Genomic DNA, 27,537 nt, shown 5'->3' on the forward strand with positions numbered 1-27,537 from the left:
TGGAAAGAGGTGGGAAGAGGAGAATTATGGTTGGGAAAATTGAATTTTATTGACTTTTTTACTTGCATTCTTCAAAGACATGAGGAGTAAAATTCTTTACGTCTCTGTCTAAATATGTAATGTGCAATTTATAATAAACAGTATGTACAACAGGACAGTCAATATAACATAGAAATACAATTGTATCAGCGTGAGTTAGAGTGGAAGGGAGAGGGGTGGGAGTGGGAAGCACCAAAGTGACATTCTATAATGATCAATAAACCAATTGTTTGGAATCAAATGACCTTACCTGATGTCTCAGGGCTGGGTGCGTCTGCACCCGCACCACTCCCTACTCCTGGCACTCATTCTGTGCCACCTCTCCCACACCCCTCCCGTGGCGCTCCACTCTTGCCATTCCCAACAATCCTTGCTCCCACCAGATTTACAAACTCAGTCTGCTCCATGTTGACAAATACAGGGATATTAGGCACCCTGCCTATATACATGTATCCCTAAGACTTTTGCACAGTACTGTATGTCCCTCTGTATACCTTCTCAATCTTCTTTGCTGTATACCAGCCTCAGAGTATTTTCCCATTAATTTTACAACTACTGACGTAAAGCTCACTTGCCAGTAGTCTCCTAGTTTATCCCCTCAGCCTTCTGATATTTCAGCCATGGGTAACAAAGATGCAAGAATTTCCCTAAGAATCTTCTCACTTGTTTCCCATAGCATCCAGGGACAGATCCTGTCCTTGTTTCCTACAGTATCCTGGGAATCCCACCCGAATGTGCGCCAATATCTTTAAAACCTCCTCTTTTTATTATCCGGATTGGAGTGTACTCTCCATCCTCCACATTCCCCCTCGCAACATTCTGGGAAAAGACTCACATGCCGTTTCCAGCAACAGTGAAATAAGCTAAAACTTTCACGGTGCAAGTGGGAAGTTACAGACTATAGACTGATCGGGGTTGAAGTTTCCAAAGCGAGAGTCTGGAGTTTAGTTCTGCTCGGATCAGATTCGATAAGGCACTGCTCAGGGTTGGATGCTGCACCGCGTGTGGCCAGCGTGATCCCCCCGGTCTCGCCCTATGGGACAGCGGCTTCCTGGGGAGGTAACAGGCCGGATCCAGGAGACCCGTAAACTGGAGGTGATGAAATCGGACCGAGGTCAAAGGGAGCGAAGGGGAGGAGACTGGGGGAAGGATGTGAAGCGATTTTTTTTAAAGAAAAGATCGCGTGATCAGTCTTGGAGCTGTTATAAAGTACGGCGGCGACCTGGAAGTGTGCGGCACAAGGTCGAGGCGGAGGAAATGGAGGTGAGATCCGGGAAGCGGTGCATGCGGGACGTGCGTGGGTGGTATATAAACATTTTAAGTGAACAGGCGCGCTCAGGTACAAATCCTGTGTCCCCCACGTGCCCGGCGCCTTTCCTGCGCTCCAGGTACTTTAAAACAAAATTACATAGCGAGCCTTGTTCTCCTTTGGGATTAAGGGTGACATATTCTGGTGTATTTTAAGGTGACCACTTCAGTCAGCCTAATGTTACATTTGTATCCCTCCTGTGCTGAGAGTGTACCAGGGCTTTAAAGCCTCCGTTGTTTCAGACCGTCACTGGTAACGCCAATTCCTGTACACCGTGAGTAAAATAAATTTCGGTATCAGGACCTACAGGGCTGGCTGACTGCACGGAAAACGGGAAGTGCTGAGCAGGTTGAAGCATCTGTGGGGGGGGAGGGAGAATTCCTGCTTCTAGTTTCATTATTATGTAAAGGTCAGCGACAAACAACCTTTAAGTAAGCAAGTTAGCGGAGTTGGGGTGGGGTGGGGGAGAGACCATGGGAGTAAAAATTCGGATGTCAACTCGGCTGAGTGAAATTGTACCTCATCACGTGACAAACATTGGGCCGGAATGTAATGCAAATTCATTGCGTGGCCTTTTGAGGATTGAGTTTATAAACTTGCCTATCTTTTTTTTTTGAATTTAGAAGCTCGAGTAGCCACTAAATCAAAGTTGAAAGTAAAATTTATTATCAGAGTACTGACAACCCTGAGATTCTTTTTCTTGCGGGCATACCCGGCACATCTGTAGAACAGCAACTGTAAACAGGATCAATGAAAGAGGAAGTATAACATAGAAGGCAGCAAACTGTGAAAATGCAAATATAAATAGTGAAAGGGTGAAATAACAGGTCCCTAAAGTGAGGTCAGTGATTGTGGGAACGTCTCAATAGACGAGTGTAGTTATCCTCCATTGTTCAAGGGCCTGATGGTTGAGGGGTAGTAGCTGTTCTTGAAGCTGGTGGTGCGAGTCCTGATGCTCCTGTACCTCCTTCCTGATGGCAGCAGTGAGAAGAGAGCGTGGCCTGAGTGGTGAGATGCTGCTCTCCCACAGTGTTTTACATAGGTGTGCTCAGTGGTGGGGAGGGCTTTACCTGTGGTTACTGGGTGAAATCCACTACCTTTTGTAGTATTTTCCAGTCAAAGGCAATAGTGTTCCCATACCAGGCTGTGATGCAGCTAGTCAATACACTCTCCACTGCATGTCTATAGAATCAAGATGCGCAAAATGATGAAGGGTTAATAGGGTGATCTTTCCTCTTACTGGTTTTTCACCTGGCACCTACCTGCCTGCTTCTTCCCACTCTCCCCCCACCCTCTTTATAGAGCCCCTACCCCCTCCCTGTTCAGTCCTGGCAAAGGGTCTCGGCCTGAAACGTTGACTGCTCGTTTCCACGGATGCTGCCCGACCTGCTGAGTTCTTCCAGCTTGTTGTACATGTTGCTTTGACCCCAGCATCTGCGGTGTACTTTGTGTTAACTATTTCTATTTAACCATATAACCATATAAAAATTACAGCACAGAAACAGGCCACCTCGGCCCTTCTAGTCCGTGCCGAACGCTTACTCTCACCTAGTCCCACTGGCCCGCACTCAGCCCATAACCGTCCATTCCTTTCCTGTCCATATACCTATCCAATTTTACTTTAAATGACAATACCAAACCAATTTGTGTGGTATATTACAACAAGAAGGCACACAACTTGGAATTGGTGGACACAAGAGTTACTGCAGAGGCTGTAAATCTAGAGCAAGATGTTGGTGGAGCTCAGCAGGTCTGGCAGCATCTATGGAGGGGGAGAAAACAGCACTGAAGAAGGGTTTCTGTCCAAAACGTCGACTGTTTATTCCCATCCATAGATGCTGCCTGGCCTGCTGAGCTTCTCCAGCACATTGTGTGTGTTCCTGTTATCTTCACATTGAAGCTGGGAAGGATGGTAGCAGTTTTTTCAGGCTGCGATTCATAGACTGAAGAGATTGAGAAAAGAGTTGGGCAAGTTGAGTAAAGTACAGAAAGTGAAATGGGTTCAAGGTACTAATCGGCTGCTTCCTGTTCCAAGCTCCCCCGTGATGACATTGTAAATCTTGAAAGAAAATCAATTGATATAGTCAGCAAGAATAATCTAGGAAATAAAGCATACGGTAAACAAAGTAAGTTGAGACCTGTTTTGAGGCAGAGTCCAAATCCTGTTCTCCAGCTTGGCTGAACCCAGGCTAATCAGTCAGAGACTCTGCCCTCCTCCACCTTTTAATCTACTCACCTTTTTTTTTCTCCAGTCCTGCTGAAGGATCTCAGCCCGGAGCGTTGACTTTTTTTTCCATAGATGCTTCCTGGCCTGCCGAGTTCCTCCAGTATTTTGTGTGTGCTAATCCAGGGGTCACCAACCTTTTTAGCCCCGCGGACTAGTTTAATATTGACAATATTCCTGCGGACCGGCTGACGGTTGGGGGGGGGAGGGGTGTTAATCATGACATGATTATAGGTGATAAGTCAACTCTAAGTCACTTATAAATGGCTAATACGCTCAATTTCGTTTCTAAAAGGGTTTATCTAACGAATTTAATATTAAACACACAGCGCATATTTTCCTCGCATGAACACAGTGATAAGTCAATTATAACTCACTATAAGCATATAACATCATGACATTTTAAGTAACGTTTGGATAGTAAACACACAGCGCATATTTTCCTTGTGTGAACATATAAAATCATTGCAACACACCAGTGAGAGGACAGGGTAAGGGCCAGAGGTCCCCGTGCTGGGGCCACGGCGGGTCGCAGTCCGGAGAGAGCAACCGACCAAGTGAGGAGAGCAACAGGGCGCCCCCCCCCCACCCCCATAGGTAGGTAGGATCTATCGGCTGACAGAAGTTTGGCTTGAGGGATGACTTTCAGTAGATCGCAGTGAGGAAGCTGCTCTGCTAGTTACGAAACCCTGATCCCGAATTAGGTCGTCTGCGAATATTTTAGCACCGGGGTCCCCACGAACATTCGGTGTGCTGAACAGATTCACAGGCGGAGCCCATCTGTCCACGCTGCAGGCGCGAGGCAGCCGGTTACCCGAGGCCAACCAGTGATCCCTGGCGCGAGGGTATCACTGCGTTTAGGCGACTGATGACCTCGCGTGCGTTCAAGTTCAACAGTGGGCGTGACAGGGAATGAGGAAAGGTGCAGCCGACTCATATCGACAGATCACATCATTTCCTCACGGTTGGGGACCACTGTATTAATCAGTGTGGGTCACTAGAGAGGAAGAAAAACCCACCTAACGTCAAATAACTGGAAATATTCTGGGACTGGGCCATTATGCTGAAAAGGCTTCAGTTCTGTAAATTGTAGGATGCATCCTGGAAGTCACTGAAGCCGCACCATGTTGCACCAGCCTGGTGGGAGGGATGATTGAAGGACCGTTGGTATTATGATTCTCACAGGGGGCAAATGCAACTGAGGTAATCCAGATGTGTTTCAGTTTCAGGTGGCAATGTTTACGAAAGTTTCACTGATGTTCCTGTTCGTACTCCAGGGTGTAACAGCAAACCCCAATCCTGCTGATAAAATGGGTAAGTGTTGTTCATTTACCTGGATGATACTGCTACCTCGGACAGCCTTATAACAAGCAATGCACAGGCTATTTAATGCTGATGTCTACAATGTGCTGTATTTAGTGTTACAACAAAATAAAACTCAGCCATTTATTGTTGAATACGAAAAATTGCTTACAGCAGCATCAAAGGCACTTGGTAATCTATGTCCATTTTAACACTGTGCTGTTGTGCATTGCCCTCTATAGTTTTTTTATTATAATTGTTATCAACATGTTGTCAGTGACAGTAAAGTTTGGGAGTTCAAGGGGGGGGGGGGGGACTTCAGCAAGTACAGAGACCACCACAGTTTTCAATGCTTTTGGTCTTTGTGAAGATGTGGCATTGAGGTCTACCGATTACTTCAAAAGGCTTGTGAGGCCGAAGCCAGTGCATGGCATTCCTGGGCACTCTGTTCAGCTGCTTAACAAAGAATTCAAGCTATGTCCGGAAAACTGCTGACGATATGGGTGCATGCTCGGTGCAGGGGAAATGTGTCCGTCCGTCCGATTGTGCGATGGGATGAGTGGTCTGAATTTCATAGTCCAAAGTGTTCAGTTTAAAACCCGTCGGCTCAGTGTTCATCTTTTTATCATTTAGTCTCGTAGATGGACGCTGCTGATTTTTGTGCTGACTTTTAGACTGAGGATCCTAATCTCAATTCAGAGGGAAATTCAGTTTCAAGCTCGAGAGTTTGTGCAGAATACAAATCCTGGCAGTGGGTTGATGTTGGGAAGAAGTGAATAAATCGGACTCGGGTTTAATATCATCAGAATATGTCATGACATTTGTTGTCTTTGCTGCAGTGGTACAATGCAATATGTAAATAACAGAGAAAAAATGTGAATTACAGTGTATATATAAAAGTTAAATAAGTCGTGAAAAAGTATAAATAAAGAGGTGTAGTGTTCCTGGGTTCAATGTCCATTAAGAAATTGGATGGCAGAGGGGAAGAAGCTGCTCCTGACCCCTAAATTGTTGTGTGTGTTCCTTCTAGTTCCGTACCTCCATCCTGATGGTAGCAACAAGAACCACAAGACCATCAGATATAGTGGCAGAATTAGGCCATTTGGCCCATCGAGTCTGCCCTGCCGTTTCATCATGGCTGAACCATTTTCCCTTTCATCCCCAATCTCCTGCCTTCTCCCCATATCCCTTCATGCCCTGACTAATCAAGAATCTATCTGCCATAAATATATCCAGTGACTTGGCCTCCACAGCCACCTGCGGCAACAAGTTCCACAGATTCACCACTCTCGCTAAAGAAATTCCTCCTCAACTCCATTCTAATAGGACGCCCCTCTACTCTGAGGCTGTCCTCAGGTCTTAGACTCCCCCACCATAAGAAACTTCCTCTCCGCATCAACTCTATTGAGGCCTTTCAACATTTGAAAGGTTTCACCCCTCATTCTTTTGAGTTCTAATGAGTACAGGCCTAGAGCCATCAAATATGAAAAGCCTTTCAGTCCCGGAATAATTTTTATGAACTTCCTTTGAACACTCTCCAATGTCAGCCCATCCTTCCTTAGATAAGGGGCCCAAGTACTCACAAAACTCCCAAGTGAGGCCTCAACATTGCATCCTCTAGTCATCTCGAAATGAATGCTAACATCACATTTGCCTTCCTCACCACAGACCTGACCTGCAAATGTTAGTGTATCCTGCACAAGAACTCAGTCCAAGTCCTTTTGTGCCTCAGATTTTTTTTTGGGGGAAAAAAAAATTTTGAAAAAAAAAATGTTTTCTCTCTCCCCATTTAGAAAATAGTGCATCCTTTCATTTCTTCTACCAAAGTGTATGGCCATACACTATCTGACACCACGTTTCATCTGCTACTTCTCGACCCATCTGTCCTCTGTAGCCTCTCTGCTTCCTCAAAGCTAACATCTGTGTATCATCTTGCCACAAAACCATCAATTGCATCATCCAAGTTAATTGACATACAGTCGGCCCTCCTTATCTGCGGGGGGTTGGTTCCGGGACCCCCTGCGGATACCAAAAAACATGGATGCTCAAGTCCCTTATATAAAGTGGCGTAGTATTTGCATATAACCTATGCACATGCTCCCGTATACTTTAAATCTTCTCTAGATTACTTATAATACCTAATACAATGTAAATGCTATGCAAAGAGTTGTTATATTGTATTGTTTAAGGAATAATGACAAGACTATAAAGTCTGTACATGTTCAGTACAGACACAACCATCGTAGCTCTTCTGGGAACGCTGATGCCAAACAGCCGATCCTGATTCTCCCGTGATCTTTAAGTTCTTGAGGCTGTAGCGCTTCACATAGCTAGCCAGCCATCCCTTACTAGTCTTAAACTCCTTCCTCTCGCTCACAACACAAGTAGTGAACGAACGAGACGTGAGGTGAACAATGCTCAACTTCCTGGTTTTCCCGATCCGCGGTTGGTTGAATCCGCGCTTGTGGATAAGGAGGGCCGAAAGTATAATGTAAAAAGAATCAGTCCCAACACAGACCCCTGTGGAAGACCAATAATAGTCACTGGTACACAACTAGATATGGCTCCCTTTATTCCCACAATTGTAACGTAATTGTCACCGGAGAGAAACAGCTGATAATATAGTCTTTTATTTCGGTATACATGTTGGCTGACAGCCTTTGAAGTCACTGGAGAGAGAGCTCTCTGATCCAACATTACAGCACAGTTTGAAGGTAACAGGGCAATCTCCATAGTTACAATTCTCTCATGATGCTTCTTTGAGTTGCGTGTAATTTTCCAAAATTCCTGGGTCTTTTCTGCCAACGCTCCCAAATTGAGTGTTAATTACTGTGATCTCTGGGTGTATTCATGCAATGGGGTGTTGATTGCTTTCATGTGGATTTGTACATCAGTCATTTGGGCGTTTCTTGGTCTGCAATTTACTGTTCCAAACTGCATTTTGAATTCAATTCTCAATTCATATTCAGGCCTGAAAGATGGTTGCTCTTGAAGTCGAATCAATGTTTGCTATATTGCATTTCCAAATTGGGCCCTAACACCTACACTTTGATTCTGGCCACTGCTTTATTCATGCTAGTATCTTTCCTGTTATACTACGGGTTTTAAACTTGCTTAGCAGCCTGAAGTGTGGCACCCTGTGAAAGGCCTTCTGAAAGTACACAATATCAAGCGATTCTCCTTTATCGATCCTGCTTGTTATTTCTTCAAAGAATTCCAACAGATTTGTCAAGTAAGAGGAAACCAAGCTGACTATAGTCTGTTTTCCATTCATCCAGAACCATGCCAGAATCAATGGATCTTGCAAGATGATTACTAATGCCTCCACAATCTCTTTGACCACCTCTTTCTGAACCCTAGGGTGTAGGCCATCTGGTCCAGGTGACTTGTCTACCTTCAGACCTCTTGTTTTCCCAAGAACCTTCTCCCTTCTCACATTCTGCTCCTGGCACTCTCAGATTCTGGCATACTGCCAGTGTCTTCTTCCATAGTGAAGACCAATGCAAAATATGTATTCAGTTCCTCTGCCATTTTCTTGTCCTCCATTACTACCACTCAAACAAAATTTCCATTTCATTTTAAAATCTTTTTATTAGTTGTTATTGAAGATTAACAAAAAAGATACATTAAGTCGATATGTCATTATATACAATAAGGAATTAAATTAGCAAATAACTGATTAACAAAGCTAAGCAATATATCAATAATAATAAGAGAAAATAGTGTTAAGAATATTTTTTGAAAGAAAAAGGGAACAAAAAGAAAAAAAAAGATTCCCAGTGGCCCAATATCCACTCTCACCTCTCTTTCACACTTAGTATATCTGAAGAAACTTCTGGTTTCCTCTATAATATTTTTGGCTAGCTTACCTTTGTATTCCATCTTTACTACCTAATGACTTTTTTAGTTGCCTTCTGTTTTTTTTTTTGAAAACTTCCCAAACCTGTAACTTCCCACTAACTTTTGCCCTGCCTTTGGCTTTTATGTTGGTTTTAACTTCCCTTTTCAGCCACAGTTGTGTCATCTTCCCGCACTGCGTCATCCCTTTGGAATGTATATATCCTGCGTCTTCTGAATTGCTCCAGAAATTCCAGCCCTCGCTGCTGTGCCATCATCCCTGTCAGAAATCATTTCCCATCAATTCTGGCCAATTCCTCTCGTGTCTTCCTTTTCTCCACTGTAGTACTGATACCTCTGACTTTAGCATCTCCTTCTCAAATTGCAGGATGAATTCGATCATATTATGATCAATTGCCTGTAAGGGTTCTTTTACCTCTCTAATCAACTCCAGTTCTATGCACAACAGTCAATCCAGAATAGCTGATCCCCTAGAGGACTCACAACAAATCCAACAGGGTCTTTTTACTCTTGCAGTTTCTCAGCTCTTCCCACAATTTAGCACCTTCTGACCCTATGTCACCTCTTTCTAATGAATTGATCTCACTTTTCATCAACAGAGCCACCCCACCCTCTCAGCCTACCTGACTATCTGTCTTTTCAATCCACCGTGTATCCTTGGACGTTAAGCTCACAGCTATTATCTTCTTTCAGCCATGATTCAGTGATGTGCCTAACATCATACATGCCAATCTGTAACTGTGCTACTCGTTCATCTACCGTATAATGCGCACATTCAGTCCTGTGTTCATCCTTTTCCATTTTGTCCGCCTTTTAAATTGCAACTCAGCCTGTTGATGGAATTTTATCCTATCATCAGCCTCTCCTTGCTAGCAGTCTCACTAACACTGCCACTGTTTCTAAACCAGCTACCCCATCCTCAGCACTGTAACTGAGTTTAACCCCTCACAGACAACTCTAGTAAAATTGCCTACGAGGATATTGGTCCCTCTCGAGTTCAGGTGTAATTCGTCCCTTTTCTACAGGTCATACCGTCCCTAGGAGAGATCCCAACGATCCATGAATCTGAACCTTTGCAACAGTTCCTCGGCCACGCATTTACCTGCCAAATGCTCCCATTCTTGCGTTCACTGGCGTGTGGCATGAGCCGCAATCCAGAGATCACTACCCTGGAGGTCCTGTTTTTCAGCTTTCTACCTAGCCCCCTTAAATCTTTAGGACCTGTTCACCTTGTCTTTGGTGCCAATATGTACCCAAGCTTCTGGCTACTCCCCTTCCCCCTTTAGAGCAAGGCATGTCCTGGGTGACGGGGGTCCTTATTGATGGACGTCACCTTTATGAGGCATCGCTTCTTGAAGATATCTTGGATTCTACGGGGGCTAGTGCCCATGATGGAGCTGACCGAGTTTACAACTCTCTGCAGTTTATTTCAACCCTGTGCAGTAGCCCACCCCATAGCAGACAGACAGTGATGCAGCCAGTTAGAATGCTGTCTATGATACAAGTGTAGAAACTTGGATGTACTGAAGAATAAAAAGAAATTCAAAACAACAAATCAAAAGTTAACCTTTTAAAATCACGGGAGGGTAAAAAGACATTCAGCCCATTGTACCTGTGTTTCTACATGTTCTTTGACTGATATATATATCATGTATGACTTTTACCATCTTATCCGTTCCAGATAAATCCAAGTCTCTCCGTTTCTTGGCTCTCGGTGATTGGGGTGGGCTCCCATTTTCACCATACACAACTCCCGTGGAAATGAGCACAGCCAAACAAATGGGGGTTGTGGCCAAGACGATGGGCGTTGACTTTATTCTGTCACTGGGGGATAACTTCTATTACAGTGGAGTTTACGACGTTACAGACAACAGATTTAAGGTACCGTTATACCTATATTTATCATACTGAAGGAAAGGCGAGGGCAACAGTCACAAAAAGGGCTAGAATACAGATTGTTAGGGAGTATTGTGAGAATGATTGATGCTACCTTGGACAGCCATAACAGCATGAAAGGAGCTGTCTGCATCCTAGAATGGTGCAGGACCATTTCAGCAAATTTAGCACAGAACGAAATAGTAATACCAAAACTTTGATCAAAGAGGGAAGTGTTTAATGAAGAATGGTAGGATGAGATAATGGTTTAGGAATGGGATGCTGTAGGATGTGGCCCTGGCAGCTGAAAGTACTGCAGCCAGTGAGGGAGCGGTGCAGTATTTGCCAAGTACAAAAAGCTAGAGGTGGAGACCGGAACTGGGAGGAATTAAGGGCTGGAATAGGTTATAGGCAGATGATGTGTGAGGCAACAGAGATTAAACGGAAAGAAACAGATCCATTAAATGCTCCCCCAGAATAAGGTCCTGCAAGGAGTGTGAGAGGGATCTCCATAGTCGGTAGTGAACACCGGAACGGAAGGAGATGGGCTACAAAATGCACGCAGTGTGCTGAAGCAGTCTGAGGCCAATAGCTTGATGCTCAGAGGTTGCAGTGTTCTTTGTGATCACAGGAAACATTTGAGGATATCTTTTCTGCCGAGTCACTGAAGGACGTGCCCTGGTATGTTGTAGCTGGAAACCATGATCACTCGGGCAATGTAACTGCACAGATCGAGTATTCCAAAGTGTCCAAGCGATGGTGAGATGGGTTATTCCCTGCAGCTTCCCGTTTTCTCTAACATCTCCACTGTCCCGACGTGTCCCACGTCAAACAATATGCCGTTTTGTTTTGTTTTACCAGGAATTTTCCGCAGTATTACTATGACCTGAACTTCACCATAGCAGGCTCCAATACCACCGTTACAATATTGATGTTGGACACAGTCCTGCTGTGTGGGAATTCTGATGACTTCCGCGGAATGGAGCCAGAGGCACCAATGGATTTTCATGTGGCTAACACACAACTGCGGTGGGTTGAGGAGAAGTTGAAGGCCTCCAGGTATGTGGTGCTGTTCTACAAGTTTGTAGTGTTGGTTAGCTGTTCATCTTTACTTGCTTGGTGCCCATTACCCACTGGTGTTTAGTGCAGCGATGGAAGTTCTCCATCTCTGAGTGATCTTCATTGCACCAGTATCTTCCCCTTGGTTTACTGTCAGTCGTGCAAGTCCCGGCTGGAGACTCAATAATACTGTCACACTCAGATGCAAAAGGATTCTCCTTTGCTGTTTCCGAAACAATTTTGTTTTACCAGTCAGGTTTGTTAGCCCTGAGCTGAACCCCACTCCCGATCCTGGTGGACCACTCTCGTCTGGCCTCTACCCTTTGACCTGTTTGGCATGGGTGACACTTCTTCCTCCTCTTCTTCTTCCACCCTTGGCTCCTGGTGGAGTCGTTGGGGTGCGGCGATGACTGGTCTTGCACCAGTTTGGTGTGCTCCTCATGCGGCATGTCTTGGGCATTGGAAACCCGGCGGAGCCCATCCCCTCTCTGGGTTTGACCACAGCCGATTTCCTCCAAACTAGGTCGAGAACACATGGCTGTTACAGTTCATCTGAGAACCTTTCCACCCCGGCTGGCGACTTCATCATGGAAGTCCTTTGCCCAGTGGTGCCATTTTAACACCACCCCCTCACGTGATCTAGCCCGCCAGCTGAAGCGGTTTACTGGGGTGTGGCGTTTGGAGACAACACGTGAGAGATTTAGGAGATGGATGAGGACCAGTGATGCCGGTCCACCCTGTCCGGTAGGGAGCAACATGCCAGATGTCAAAGGCACTACCTCTATCCAGAGCCCCCTATACCCCTATCAAGAGCTAAAGCCCAAAGCACTGACTCCAGCCAGAAAGAATAGTTCTCCGGGTCGTTGAGGTACGCAAGCCTCAAAACCCTGGCAAGGTTGTGGTCCTCTCGGAGGTAGCTGTACTTACACAAATTGCATTTGTGAAACTCCTTCCATGCCTTCGGAATCTGCACCAATTTTTTCACAGCACGGTAGTACAAGGCTTTACGGTACCAGCGACCTGGGTTCAATTCCTGCCACTGCCTGTAAGGAGGTTGTGTGATCTCCCCATGACCACGTGGGTTTCCTCCGGGTGCTCCGGTTTCCTCCCACAGTCCAAAGGTGTACTGTGATTAGGCTAGGTTAAATCAGGGAATTGCTTGGCAACACCATTCCACACCGTATCTCGTAAATTTAGAAAAATAATTAGCTAATGAAATGCAACCGCTCTCTCGTAAACATGGAAGCCAGTTGTTTTAGAACAAAAAAAATCAAACGACTACTTTGGTCAAGTAATGAATGTTGTGCAGCACACCAGTTTTCCCGCTCCATTTTTCAAATAGGTTCAATAGGTATATTTGATGTCAGAACGTATAAAAAATACATCTTAAAATGCTTTCTCTTTGCGAACGTCCACGGAGTGCCTCGAAGAATGAATGGCAGATAAACGTTAGAACCCCAAAGCCCCCTCAACTCCCCCCTCCCACGCACAAGCAGCAGCAAAGCATCAACCCCCACCCTCCCCACCAGCAAAAAAAAGCATCGGCATCAATAAAGACACAGACTTGCAGTGCCCCAAAGACTACTTGTTCACCCGGTATTCAACATACCACAGGCTCGGTCTCTCTCCCTAATAAGGGAAAAAGAGGTGTCCCCGTCTCACAGTGAGAGGGGGGACATAACAAAACAACTCGCTGACTTATGGTGTTAAAAGCTTGTTGCATCGCTTTTTCCGAGCTCTGTGCCCAAAGAACTGCGGCCTCTGGGCACACAGCCAGCTCGCTGCTGTCGATCTTGCCCGTACCCCCAGGCGGCAGCACCCGACTCGATTCCACCCGCTCCCAGAGCCGTGACACTCCAACACCCTGAGAGTCCGCAAGCCTTCCAGGCCGCGTCCTTGGCGTGTTGAAAAGCGGCCGGTCGTGCGGCCCTGAGAATGGGGTCCCATTCCCGCAAAGAACCGATCAGGTGTAACTCCGGGTTAGGGTCTTCAGAAGAGGTGTCAAAGGTAGAAGTCAAGCTGTTTCCAAGGATGCCAGCAAAGGAGTTGCCACTCGGCACCATCATCCTCCCAAGTTCCATCCACAGGATGGTGCTGGGGTGGAGATGTATCCCTACCAAAGGAGGCATACGTCATTCCTTCCCTCCGCTAGCGGGCAAGGTGTAACACTTGCTTAGCTCCCCCCCCCCCACTGCCAAATCAGGGTCACATGACACATGGGAGCAGGCGGTGGGCGTTCGTATGAATAGCTGGGGCTTATCACAAGTCCTGGCTACACAACCTCTGAAGCGTATTGATAATGGCCGGGGTCGCCCGTCTTGTGAAGACGCTGCCCGGAAGAAGGCAATGGCAAAGCACTTCTGTAGAAAAATTACAAGAACAATCATGGTCATGGAAAGACCACGATCGCCCATATCACATGACAAGGCACATAACTAATGAATGACCACAGAAACACAAGGAACTTGCAAGAATCTGATACCTGGTCATTCAGAAAACCTGATAGCTTGGCATCATGAAGTATTAAATGTTGCTACCTTGTGGTTTCCAAATCTGCCTCACCTGATCCATGAACACTTATACTGCTTTATAAATCTTCATGCAGTTTACTCTTCATTGAAATCCACAGCCTATTTCCCCTCAACTTGAATCAAAAATCCTCATAATATCAATTCATATGATGTCCTTAATTCAGAAGATGTCTCGTGACCTTAGAGGTGTCATCAGGGAAACTTGGGCATCAACTCAGGATGTTCTTCTGTGATTTAAATTTATCTTTCCCTGTCTTACAGATCGGACTTTCTGATTGTTGCTGGCCACTACCCAGTCTGGTCAATTGCTCAGCATGGACCCACTCGGTGTCTGGTGAAGAAGCTGTATCCCCTGCTCACTAAGTACAGGGCCAGTGCATACTTTTGTGGACATGACCATAATCTGCAGGTAGGGAGCAGCAAGTACTAGAGATTTTTAATAAATAAACAAGTAAATCAATTGCATATATTGAACAGATTATTTTTAAAATGTGCAAAATCAGAAATACTGTATATTTCAAAGAAAGTGAGGTAGTGTCCAAAGCTTCAAAGTCCATTTAGGAATCAGATGGCAGAGGGGAAGAAGCTGTTCCTGAATCACTAAATGTGTGCCTTCAGGTTTCTGTATCTCCTACTTGATGGTAATAGTGAGAAAAGGGCATGCCCTGGGTGCTGGAGGTCTTTAATAATGGATGCTGCCTTTCTGAGACACCGCTCCCTAAAGATGTCCTGGGTACTTTGTAGACTAGTACCCAAGATGGAGCTGACTAGATTTACAACCTTCTGCAGCTTCTTTCGGTCCCGTGCAGTAGCCCCTCCATACCAGACAGTGATGCAGCCTGTCAGCATTCTCTCCACGGTACAACTATAGAAGTTTTTGAGTGTATTTGTTGACATGCCAAATCTTTTCAAACTCCTAATAAAGTATAGCTGCTGTCCTGCCTCTTTTATGACTACATTGATATGCTGGGACCAGGTTAGATCCTCAGAGATCTTGGCACCCTTGAAGCTGCTCAATCTAGATTTAAACAGTAGATTTAAATTTTTGGACAAAAGATAAAGGGGGTGTGAGGATTTTTTTAAGGGGTATTTATGATTTGGAAGTTGCAATCTATAAGGACGTTGGAAATTATTAGTCTAGGCTTTAAAAGGCAATTGATTAGGCACTTCAGAGAAAAACTTTGCAGAACAATTGCAAAAGCATAAGTAGCTGGTGGGATTGCTTTACAAAGGTATGATGCAGACTCAATGGGCCAAAAGATCTCCTGTGCTTTTATTATTGATTTTCTCCCTTTCCCTAGGTCCGTGGGCTGAATCCAACTGGAATGTCCATGATCATTCTCTTAGTCTAGACTAACTGCTTCACTATAGACTGAGATTTAAACCTTACAACTGCTCATAAATGGTTGAACTGTATGACAAACTAGGCTATTAGGCCCACACCAATCAAACTGAAACAGCATGCTGGACAGTAATTATTAGCCAATGAAGCTGGGACAATGTGAAATGTCAGTGTGATGTGTACAGTGTCTTGTTTTTCTGACCTTGCTCAGTAATGAGCAATGTCATTGGATTGTCTATGAATACCCAAATATGTAGATACATAGAGTGAAAGCAGTTTGTTTAAATCCAAAGTCTAAGAATTTCCTCTTCCATTATTTCAGTTTATTCAGGACGATAATGGGATTGGCTACGTCCTGAGCGGAGCTGGAAACTTCATGGAAGATTCTACCAAACACAAGCATCGTGTTCCAGAGCACTGGTTGAAATTTTTCTATGCAGACATTAGCTCTTTAGGGGGTTTTGCTTATGTGGAGGTGATGCCGGAGCAGATGGTCGTCACCTATATTGAGTCCCATGGCAAATCTCTGTATCAGACTACCATCCCCAAACGATCAGGCAGGTGAAGCACACAGATATTTAACACTTGAAGGGGAAAACAACTGTGCTAAATGACAGACCTTGCTAAAATTGAACCGAATTGGTTCATGTGATTCCTTCTCTGGAAGCTGGTTTGTGTGCAAAGGCTTTGTTCTTTTTAGCCAAAATCTCTCAAATTGAACAGTATTCTAAATAGAGACGTTTAGTTTCCTTTGCTACTGAAGTGAAGTGCCAATGATTCCTTTCCTTCTAGCTTACCAATATGTAAGTAATACTCAGGGATTGACAGTTACATTTCTATTTTCTTGTTCTCCTGCTCTTCTGCTCTACCAGATGTGCACATGCTAGGAGTACATTGGGAAAGTCATCTAGTCTCAGATTAGATGGCAGGACTGATTGAAGAACAAGGCAGCAGGACAATTGGGAATAGGGTGGCAATAAGACAAACCGACTGAATGAATAAGATGGAAGGCAATGAGTGGAATACCTTGACCTTCACAGTGGTCCACTCTATACAATGATACATCATTCTCAATCACAGAGAAATTGCTTTGGTGCTTGCTATGTCTACAGATCAAGAACATTCACTGTTATTATGGCAGGTCTATGGCCTTATTCCATTATCTGTACTTGCTCCATTACCCTTAATATCATTAGTTAAGAATCATCTACCAACCTTGGATTTTAAAACAGACAATTGATGATGGTCAATTGTAATTTGCAAAGAATTGATGACACTTCGGTTTATGATTACTTTATAATTCCAAAAAATGTCTGGCTCTGATGACAAATTCTGTACTTAATCTTCAGACTTCTAGGGAATGGAAGACTTTATTTTCTTTCTTTCCAGCTGTACAGCCAACGTGTGGTTCTAAAACTGTTGTGTCCAGAACAGCACGCAATACTGCAGGACTTTGTACAGCTGCAAAACTAGTTCTATCTCATTATACTCTAACCTATGATATCGAAGCCTGCATATTACTAGACTTTATCTTCTATACCCATGTGTATCATTTTAATGATCCACGTAGCCCATCAAGTTTCTTTAGATGTTGTTCCTTTTTCTTCAATGCCATTTATTGTTCTTTTGCTTAACTCAAAGCAGGTAATCTTAAACGGGCCATGTTTTTCATCTATAATTTTATTAATATCTTTAATGCTTCCATCTATATTGTTTTAAATGCCATTCCTATTTGCCATCGGCATCCAAACTGTTAATAAACATGGTGGATATTGAGGCTCCAGTACAGATCTTTAGATCTGAGTTATAAATTTTGTGTTTAATGTGTGTATTTTTTAAATACTCCACACTGATGTTCGGTTCTTTTTATTCGGTAATAACCAAACAAGGCTAGTCTGCCCCATTGGTTTTGATTGCAGACGTGTTTGTTACTTGCTTTTTTAAAAACTGAAATTTGATACACGTGCCATATCAAGTTGTCTTTGCAATTATTTAAAAGAAGGCAACACATGGAAGGGCTCAATGTAATGAGGCAAGGTCCTCTGCGCTTCTCATAGACATGAGAAAGTCCAAAGCAACACATTCTCTACGCTTCTGCTGGGAGCTGTGACCTTATAGACTTTTCAGAAGCACCATTTTCAATGTGTTATCCCAATTACATGTTGCACATGTAAGAGAAAAAACTCTGCGAATCTGCTCCGGACTGCTGACATAATGATGCTATTTATGTCAGCAATGTGCATGACTGTATTTGATGTATCTCATGTTAATCTGGTTCTGATGTTTGACTTTTTGTATGTTTTTTAAAATCTGTCTTCAGGTGTGAATTGTTCCAAATTCTCTGGGATTGTTTTATATGATTATTGACTTGTAAGCTTTGGAATAAATTAGAATTATTGCAATATATTCTCATCTCTAAATTAAAAACGTGCATTTCAGTCGTCACGTGCTTAGTTGCACTCAGCAGATCTTGCTGATGTAGCATTGCCCAGGTACTGCTGTGAATTTGCTAAGCTCCCACGCCTACAGTTCTGCTTTCTGTGGCCGCAAATCTTCATAAATGGCACAGCTAGTTTAGCTGTTCCTTTGTTTTTTTTTTCTCCCATTTTTTCAGACCCTTTGTAATTTAAAAATGCAAAATGAGTAATAGCAACAAACTTATTGGTGTTTTCTTTTACGGAATTTAAACTTTCCAAAGCTTCACAGTTGTTAACAGAAGAATTTATAACTCTACTGCGTTGAACCAAAAACCACTTGTCTGTTGGAAATTGCTGATCAGCCACAGTTGTGGCTTTGACAACAATTACATACTTCCACCGTAAGCCAAAGATTTTTCAGTATGTATACTTAATATTATATTCACTGCCATTCAGTAACTAAGTAAGCCACTCACAAGAAGTTAGCATAGAAGAATGATTTAGTAAGATAAAGGCTGATCTTGCATCTTAGCTTCAAGTTCCCACCCTATCCTTATGTTCCATGCTTTGATCTCAGTATGTACATCAATAACCCATTCTAATTATTTTCAATTCTTTGAATAAAGTAATTTTTCCTCATCTTCCTGTTGAGTCGCTCATTCTAGAGACAGACCAACACATAAAAATGCTAGAGGAACCCACCAGGTCAAGCAATGTCCAAGGGAAGGATAAACAGTTGAAGTCTCTGACCCTCTCCCTCTTTTTGGACCCATTCTCCCATCTCCAACACTCCTGCTCTTCAGGCAGATTGATCTCTACCTCGCTAGGGCTAATCAGCAACTCTCAGACGTCCCTTCTTTCTTACCCCTTGAAAGGACAATCAGGCCAATGTCTCCCGCACTATCACCAACCTCATCAACTCTGGAGACCTTCCATCCTCTGCCAAAAACTGCATAGCTCCCTCACCCCACATTTCTACTTCATACTCAAAAATTCACAAACCTGACTGCCCGGGTAGGCCCCATTGTATATGCCTGCTCCTGCTCACAGAAAACTTGTCCGCATATTTTGACTTGGTTTTATCCCCCTTGGTTCGGTCTCTTTCCACCTACATCTGCAACACTTCACACACTCTGGGTCTCAACAACTTCAATTCCTTGGACCTGAGAGCCTTATTTCCCCATGAATGTCCATACCCTGGACGTGTCTAACCCCTGTCAAAAATCCTTAAAGCTCTCTGCTTCTTTCTTGACAATAGACCCAAACAGCTACCCTCCATGACTACTCTCTAGTGGAGCTGGTCCTCAAACTCGATAATTTCTTACAGCTCCTCCCGTTTGCAACAAGCCCAAGCTGTGACCATGGCACCCGCATAGGCCCCTGACTTTTGGTTAGTTATGTGGAACAGTCGATGTTCCAAGGCTTCAAGGGTGATGTTCCCCAGCTCCTGTGCTGCATTGACAGCTGCAAGGGTGTTGCTTCATGCACTCCTGCTGAGCTCATCAATTTCATCACTGTGGCTCCACCCTTCCCTCAAATTTAACCATATAACAATTACAGCACTGAAACAGGCCATCTCGGCCCTTCTAGTCTGTGCCAACACTTACTCTCACCTAGTCCCACTGGCCTGCACTCAGCCCATAACCCTCCATTCCTTTCCTATCCATATACCTATCCAATTTTACTTTAAATGACAACTGGTCCATTTCTAATACTTCTCTCATCTTTCTCAATCTCTCTGTCTCCATTTCTGGAGGCAAACTATCTCCCAATGTCATTGAGAAACTTGTTGATTCTCACAGCTATTTTGATACCTGGAGTATTGTGTACAGTTTTGGTCTCCAGGGTTAAGGAAGGACATCCTGGCTATAGAGGAAGTGCAGCATAGATTCACGAAGTTAATTCCTGGGATGTCCGGACTGTCTTACACAGAGAGGTTAGAGAGACTGGGCTTGTACACGCTGGAATTAAGGAGATTGAGAGGGGATCTGATTGCAACTTATAAGATTATTAAGGGATTGGACAAGATAGAGGCAGGAAATATGTTCCAGATGCTGGGAGAGTCCAGTACCAGAGGGCATGGTTTGAGAATAAGGGGTAGGTCATTTAGGACAGAGTTAAGGAAAAACTTCTCCCAGAGAGTTATGGGGGTCTGGAATGCACTGCCTCAAAGGCAGTGGAGGCCAATTCTCTGGATGTTTTCAAGAAGGAGCTAGATAGGTATCTTATGGATAGGGGAATCAAGGGATATGGGGACAAGGCAGGAACTGGGTATTGATAGTAGATGATCAGCCATGATCTCAGAATGGCGGTGCAGGCTCGAAGGGCCGAATGGTCTACTTCTGCACCTATTGTCTATAATACTTCCCAACCTGTCACCTTTTTTAAAAAAAAAAGAAACACAAAATAAATACCATTCCCTTGTCTCAGTTCCTCTGTCTCAACTGCATCTCTTCCCAGGATGAGGCTTTCCTTTTCAGAAAATCAGAGATGTCGTCCTCCTTCAAAAAAAAATGGAGTTTCCCTTCCTCCACCATTGATGCTGTTCTCGACCACATCTTCTCCATTTTTCCAGACATCCTTCTTCCCGACACAACTTTCATCACCCTCAATGGGATCTTACCACCAAACACATCCTTACTTCCCCTCCTCTCTCTACATTCTGCAGTGGATTGCTCCCTCCATCATTTCCTTGTCCATTTGCCCCTCCCCACTGGTACCCCTCCGGGCGCTTAACCCACGTGGAAGAAGAGCTACACCTGGTCATTCTCCTCCTCCCTCACCTCCATTCAGGACTCCAGGTGAGACAACACTTCAATCTGCAAGCCCATTGGAGATAATCTACTGTATGCAGTATTGGTGTGGCCTCCTCTATGACGGTGAGACCCTACATAGATTGGGGAAACTGCTTTGTTGAATAACTGCTCTGTCTGCAATAAGCAGGATTTCCAAGTGGCCAGCTATTGACACAGAGATCCATGGCATCCTCCACTATCACAATGAGGCTACTCAGGTTGGAGGAGCAACACCTCATATTCTGTCTGGGTAGCCTCCAACCTGATGGCATGAACACCAATTTCTCTGGTCACTTTTCCCCTTCCCTCTTCTCCCATTTCCCACTGTGGCTCACTTCTCATCTTCACCAGCCTCTCACCTTCTACTCCTCTTCATCAGGTCTCATTGTCCAGCTTTAGCTTTCTTGTTTGTATCTGCACAGGAACACAAATAAACAACACCCTCTCTTTGCCTGGCAAAGTTTTATCGCTCTCTCATGTACATGACCCAGATGTCATTGTAGTAAACAGTCACTTCCTTCATGATCTGCTGCTGCTGAGAAATGTTCAAAAGTAAAATATGTCTCAGAGCTGCAGACTCAGGGCTCCAGCAACCTAGATTCCCCTTGTGACTCTAGTGGTTTCCTCTGAGTGCTCCAGTTTCCTCTCATATCCCAAAGCCATATAGGTTTGTAGGTTAATTTGGCCACTAAATTGCCAGTGGTGCATAGGTCAGTGGTAGAATATGATGGAAATGTAGGAGAAATAAAGAGTGATTAGTGTATTTTTAGTGTTATATTGATATCTAATATTCTGAAGGACATGCTTCTGTGCTAGGTAGACCAGGCTAGAGGGACCAAGTGGATTATTACACTGGACAACAAAAGTTTTGCTTCCTGAATACTTTTGGGGGTATGTTATGGATTTTGGACTGCTGATCATGAAAATCACAATGAAATTTCCCTATCACACACAAATTTCTTGAAATTACCTGCATTTGTTATTTCAATTCATAATTCAAGTCAGAATAACTGACAACAAGATTAAGGAAGGCATTTTTGTTGGTCCACAAATCAAACAGGTCATCAATGGCAGGCAATTCGAAAAACTTCTAGTGGGATCTGAAAGGCATTCGAGGATGTTGTTGAAATTTTACTTGGCAACTACACGCAGCTGGTTGACAGCATACAAAACCATTAAGTGCAACGTGCCGGTAAAGATTCATTTCTTCATTCCCATTCAGACTTCTTCCCCGCAAATCTTGGTGCTGTCAGTAATGAAAGGTTTCACTGGGTCATTGCGGTCGTGGAGAAATGGTATCAGGATTCCTGGCTGGTTATTGTTGGACAGTTAAAAGAGAAGCCTCAGACACCGAGAACAAATGAACATCGACAAAACATTTTTAGCTTAGTTGAACTACTGCAAAGCATCAGCACCATCATTTGTTCCTTCAAAATATGAAAGCAAGCTAGTAAATAATATCAAAGTGCTTAGTAAAATTTTTTTCAGGTATGCTAATAATAACAGAAATGAGAGTGTATGTAGGACCGCTAGAAGATGAGGCAGGAGAAATAATAACGAGGGACAAGGAGATGGCTGATGAACTAAATGAGTATTTTATATCAGTTTTCACTGTGGAAGACACTAGTAGTGTGCCTGATGTTGCAGTGTGTGAAGGAGGTGAAGTGAGTGCAGTTACTGTTATGAAAGAGAAGGTGCTCAAAAGGCTGAAAGACCTAAAGGTAGAAAAGTCACCTGGACCAGATGAACTGCACCTTAAGAGTTCTAAAAGAGGTAGCATTAGAAATTGTGGTTGGATTAGAAATGATCTTTCAAAAATCATTGGATTCTGGGATGGTGCCAGAGGACTGGAAAACTGCAAATGTTGCTCCACTCTTCAAGAAAAGGAGGAAGGCAGCAGAAAAGAAATTATAGTCCAATTAGCCTGGAGTTCATTGGTTGGGAAGATGTTTGAGTCAATTGTTAAGGATGAGGTGATGGAGTATTTGGTGACACAGGACAAGATAGTGCAAAGTCAGCATGGTTTCCTTCAGGGAAAATCCTGCCTGACGAAGCTATTAGAATCCTTTGAGGAGATTACAAGTAGGATAGATAAAGGGGGTGCAGTGGATGATGTATATTTGGACTTTCAGAAGGCCTTTGACAAGGTGCCACACATGAGGCTGCTTACCAAGTTAAGTGCCCATGGTATTACGGGAAAGTTACTAACATGGTTAGAGCATTGGCTGATTGGTAGGAGGCAGCAAGTTGGAATAAAAGGATCCTTTCCTGGTTGGCTGCCAGTGACTAGTGGTGTTCCACAGGGGTCGGTGTTGGGACCATTTCTTTTTATGCTGTACATAAATGATTTAGGTGATGGAATATATGGCTTTGTTGCCAAGTTTGCAAATGATATGAAGATTGGTGGAGGGGCAGGTAGTGTTGAGGAAACAGGTAGGATGCAGAAGGACTCAGATTAGGAGAATGGGCAGGAAAGTGGCAAATAAAATATAATACTGGAAAATGCATGGTCATGCACTTCGGTAGTAGTAATAAATGTGCGGACTATTTTCTAAATGGGGAAAAAATCCAGGAATCTGAGATGCAGAGGGACTTGGGAGTCCTTGTGCAGAATACCCTGAAGGTTAATTTGCAGATTGAGTCAGTGGTGAGGAGGGCAAATGTCATGTTAGCATTCATTTCAAGAAGTCTAGAATACAAGAGCAAAGACGTGATACTGAAGCTTAGTAAGGCCCTGGTGAGGCCTCACCTTCAGTATTTTGAACAGTTTTAGCCCCCCATCTTAGAAGAGATGTGCTATCATTGGAGAGGGTCCAGAGGAGGTTCACAAGGATGACTTCATGAATGAAAGAGTTATCAGACAAAGTTTGATGGCTCTAGGCCTGTACTTGCTGGAATTCAGAAGGATGAGGGGGGGATCTCATTGAAACCATTTGAATGTTGAAAGGCCTAGGCAGAGTAGATGTGGAAAGGAAGTTTCCCATGGTGGGAGAGTCTAGGTCAAGAGGGCACAACTTCAAGATAGAAGGGCGCCCTTTCAAAACAGAGATGCAGAGAAACTTCTTTAGCCAAAGGTTGGTGAATTTGTGGAATTTGTTGCCACATGCAGCTATGGAGGCCAGGTCATTAGGTGCAATTAAGGCAGAGATTGATAGGTTCTTGATTGGACATGACATCAAAGGTTACAGGGAGAAGGCCAGGAACTGGGGTTGAGGAGGAGAAAGAAAGGATCAGCCATGATTGAGTGGCAGAGCAGACTCGATGGGGCAGATGGCCTAATTCTGCTCCTATGTCTTATGGTCTTATCATGCAATTAAACACATTTTATTTAATAAAAGTTAATTTCTTGTTTCACCAACTGCTTTGAGATACAAGTAGTCTAAAGTTACATCCGTTTTCAACTTCAAGTGGTCTATCATAAACAAAATAAAATTTCTAAGGATACAACACTTTCTAAATAAATTTGTTGTCCAGTGTTCATGTGTTTCAGCACTTTTGCAAGCATGATAGAACATTCAACAGATACTGTATGCTGCCATAGGTGTGTCCCAGAGTCTAGCTACTGACAACAAGTTATACAGCTCAATATGCTTCTATCTGTCTTACCCTATCAGAGATATTCTGTCTTCTATCCATCTTCCCACACCTTTCTGTGACCTGCCTTCTCTCCTTCCGAGTGCTGACAAGGGCTCCTGGACCTGAAAACGTAACTGTTTCTCTCCACAGATGCCACAGAGACGTAACTCCACAGAAGCTGAAGATCCCTAGCAGTGTCTGTTGTTCCAGTATCTGCAGTTTGAACTGTCGCGTGCTATCTGATGGCAGGCGGAACAATCTCTATGCATGTACATGAAGCACAAAGCATCTGCCGGAATGGCTTGGCTTGAAGTTAGGCTCCTTTCTTACCTGCACGCTTGCACCTCCACATCTTCCTTCCTCATTTTCTAGGGAAATGGTGGTAGAGGCTTTTTAAGAGCCATTTAGATAATCACATGAATGTGAGAAAGATGGAAGGATGTGGATATTGTATAGGTTGGTGGGTTTAGTCTTTGGGTGTTTATGATTTGCTTTTTAGTTGGTCCAGCACAATGTTGCAGGCCAAAGGACCGTTTCCTGTGTTGTACTTTTCTATGTTCTGTGCATTCACTTTATTCATCAAGAGGACACAATCTGGAATCCAGAGCAAAAAGGCAAGTTGTTGTGTTCAAGAAGCAAAGAGATCATTCACACCTGGGCTTGTGACCCTGCTTCGATTCAATCTTTGTCACGGTTTTTTGTCGTGTATACGTGGGTGTGCACCTTTAGGAATCAAGCCTGCACCTGACATGACTCAGATATCACACTCAGATGTATACAGCATCTACACAAAATAAATGAAACCTTGCCATTGACTGCTGGGAATCCAGAACGGCAACTGTTCAAAGTGAGGTGGGGGCACTTAGGAATGAATTGAGAATCCATGCATTGGGACCACAGCAAAATAACAACTTTATTTATAGTACACTTTTCATAAAGATGATGCTGTTCAAAGTGTTTTATTTCTGGATAGCGGGATAAAAGCACAAATATGAAAATAAAGAATAAAAATAGAAGACAAAAAGATATTAGTTAAAAAGCAAGGTTGAATAAATAGGCTTAGAGCTGGCATTTAAGTGAGTCTGCTCCTCTTCTAGTTTTAGATATTGAATTCCGCAGTTTAGGAATGTGGTAGCTCGTATAACAAAACAGTTCAAATGGTTCAATTTAATATCAGAGAATGTATTCAACCTGAAATTCTTACTCTTCACAGAGACATCCATAAATAAAGAAGCCCTTAAAGAATGAGTTATAGTGATATCAAAACCCCAAAGCCTCCCTTCCTCCTCCCACGCACAAGCAGGCAGCAGAAAGCTTGACTCTCCCCCTCCTGCATTTGCAGAAGCACCACCCCCACACCTTGCAATCAGTAACAAAGGCCCCCAAAGAGACCTTGACTTAGAGTCCATCAAAAACCACAGTCCGTAACACATCACTTCAGTATCTTAACAGGCTCTCTCTCCCCAGCTCCTGCAGTAAAGAGAGGGGAGACCAGCAGCTGGCTGTTCTGATCTTACAATCTTCGTTGAGAGAGGGGGAGAGGGAGAGAAACCCTATGGAAATGCATGATGGAGAAATCTACCTCACAGCCTACCCATTTGCTCACCCAGTCTGGCACCTCCTGTTCCACCGGTGGAAGAGTCTGTGCCTCATCATACCGGTCTCATCAACCACGTCAGGCCCTACAGAGCAAGTCGTCCTCTATCACATGAACTGATTGATGATGGCCTTCACACTTTGTAGCATTATCCGCTACTGTTTTGTTTCAGAATCACTAACTCCAGCAAAACCTATTGTGTTATTAATTCTGTCCATCCCGAGTGCTGATATTTATAACAACATCAGGGAAGCACACAGACAGTACAGTGTCAATAAGTATGGACTTGGAGGTCCATTTCGGGTCAAACTGAAGGACAATAGCAGTTATGACTTCGATGAACTTCAACACCAGTGCAAGAACTCTACACTTGCATGCAATGCTTGTTTGGCCCTGTCAAAATTTTACCACACGTGAATTTGCTGAGAACAGTGAAGTAGAGCTATTCACATCCAAGTTCAAGTTTAATTGAGGTTCAACCAGACACGTGAATAAAGCCCAATGAAACTGTGTTCCTCTGGGGCCAAGGCGCAAACCACAGAGCCTATGATCATACAGTTCACAGCTATTCTGACAGCAGAAAAAAACACACAGTTACAAAAAAATTAACATTAAAAAATAATAATAAAGCCCAAGTCTCTAAGTGTCCTGTAGATTGATGGTGCATGCAAGTTGTCCAGGGACCACGTTTCTGCAAGCACAGCCCACAACACCGCTCAGTGCAGCTGCAGACAAATGGAATCCAAGTTGTCCCACATTGAGCACATACTGGAGAGCAGCACCAATGAGAGGAACCAGCCTCCAAGCTAGCACAGAATCTCCTTTCTCGGCACTTGCAGCAGATGGCCCTGAGACATGAGCGATGCACCACAGCTGTGGTGATGTAGTTACCCTGCTGGCACCAATGAGCCAGCGATGCCTGTAGTTGCATTCTAAAGTACACCAACCTCCCCAGGATTTGTCAACACTTCCTCCATGTTTAACTTCTGATAATTCCTTTTAAAAATTTAGAACACTTCTGTTCTTCCACATCTTTTCCATTTTATTTTGGGAAAGAAATCCCTATATCTAGTGGCCATTATTAATTTTTAACTCCCTTTGTTATGTCCCCTAACTTGACATCAACAGTTTTGAGATTAGTAGCTTATTTGTATTTTCTGACTTCTAATACCACTGATAACAGCATGTGCCAACACAACGCCCTCTTTTAACTGTAGACATGCAATCAGGTTCATTGGAAGAGTCTCGGTGGCCGGAATGGTCACACAAGCAAAATGTCAACTGGAACGATACAGAAGTTTGAAGATAGATAAAGTCTCCTGTACCCTGGGGTTCTTCTCAAAGAGACGGCTGAAGAGATTGCGGAGGCATTAGTAATGATCTTCCAAGAATCACTAGATTCTGGAAAGGTTCTGGAGGTCTGGAAAACTGCAAATGTCACTCCACTCTTTAAGGAGGGAGGGAGGCAGATATATAAAGAGTAAAAGAGAGGAAAGAGCGGATCTTGGATGGTTGTAAAATGACCCTGGAGAGGTAATAACGGGGAACAAAGAAATGGCAGGTGATCTGAGTAAGTGTTTTGTGTCTGGCTTCACTGTGGAAGACGCAAGGTA

General features: G+C 43.8%; 1 protein-coding gene across 4 annotated transcripts; it reads left to right on the top strand.

The window, feature by feature from the left end:
• Positions 1-1,046: 1,046 nt before the first annotated feature.
• Positions 1,047-17,943, top strand: acp5a (acid phosphatase 5a, tartrate resistant). 4 transcript variants are annotated; one of them, XM_059992191.1, is made up of 7 exons: positions 1,047-1,302; positions 4,802-4,886; positions 10,414-10,613; positions 11,239-11,366; positions 11,469-11,666; positions 14,459-14,606; positions 15,862-17,943. In XM_059992191.1, exons 1-7 carry the CDS (start codon positions 1,075-1,077, stop codon positions 16,102-16,104), a joined length of 1,230 nt encoding a protein of 409 aa, XP_059848174.1. In that variant the 5' UTR covers positions 1,047-1,074; the 3' UTR covers positions 16,105-17,943. The 4 variants fall into 4 exon arrangements, with proteins under 4 accessions (XP_059848174.1, XP_059848173.1, XP_059848175.1 ...); XM_059992190.1 differs by having other exon boundaries at positions 1,053-1,302; positions 4,796-4,886; XM_059992192.1 differs by lacking the exon at positions 1,047-1,302 and adding an exon at positions 1,320-1,427 and having other exon boundaries at positions 4,796-4,886.
• The last annotated feature ends 9,594 nt before the right edge of the window (positions 17,944-27,537 follow it).

The sequence above is a fragment of the Hypanus sabinus genome, chromosome 16 (genome assembly GCF_030144855.1).
Source record: "Hypanus sabinus isolate sHypSab1 chromosome 16, sHypSab1.hap1, whole genome shotgun sequence".
Taxonomy (NCBI): domain Eukaryota; kingdom Metazoa; phylum Chordata; class Chondrichthyes; order Myliobatiformes; family Dasyatidae; genus Hypanus; species Hypanus sabinus.

Coding starts and splice junctions, on each gene's coding strand:
- acp5a (XM_059992190.1), top strand. CDS start 1,075: ATGGGACAGCGGCTTCCTGGGGAGGTAACAGGCCGGATCCAGGAGACC. Junction 1,303..4,795: donor TCGAGGCGGAGGAAATGGAG/GTGAGATCCGGG, acceptor GATGTGTTTCAG/TTTCAGGTGGCAATGTTTAC. Junction 11,367..11,468: donor TCCAAAGTGTCCAAGCGATG/GTGAGATGGGTT, acceptor TTGTTTTACCAG/GAATTTTCCGCAGTATTACT.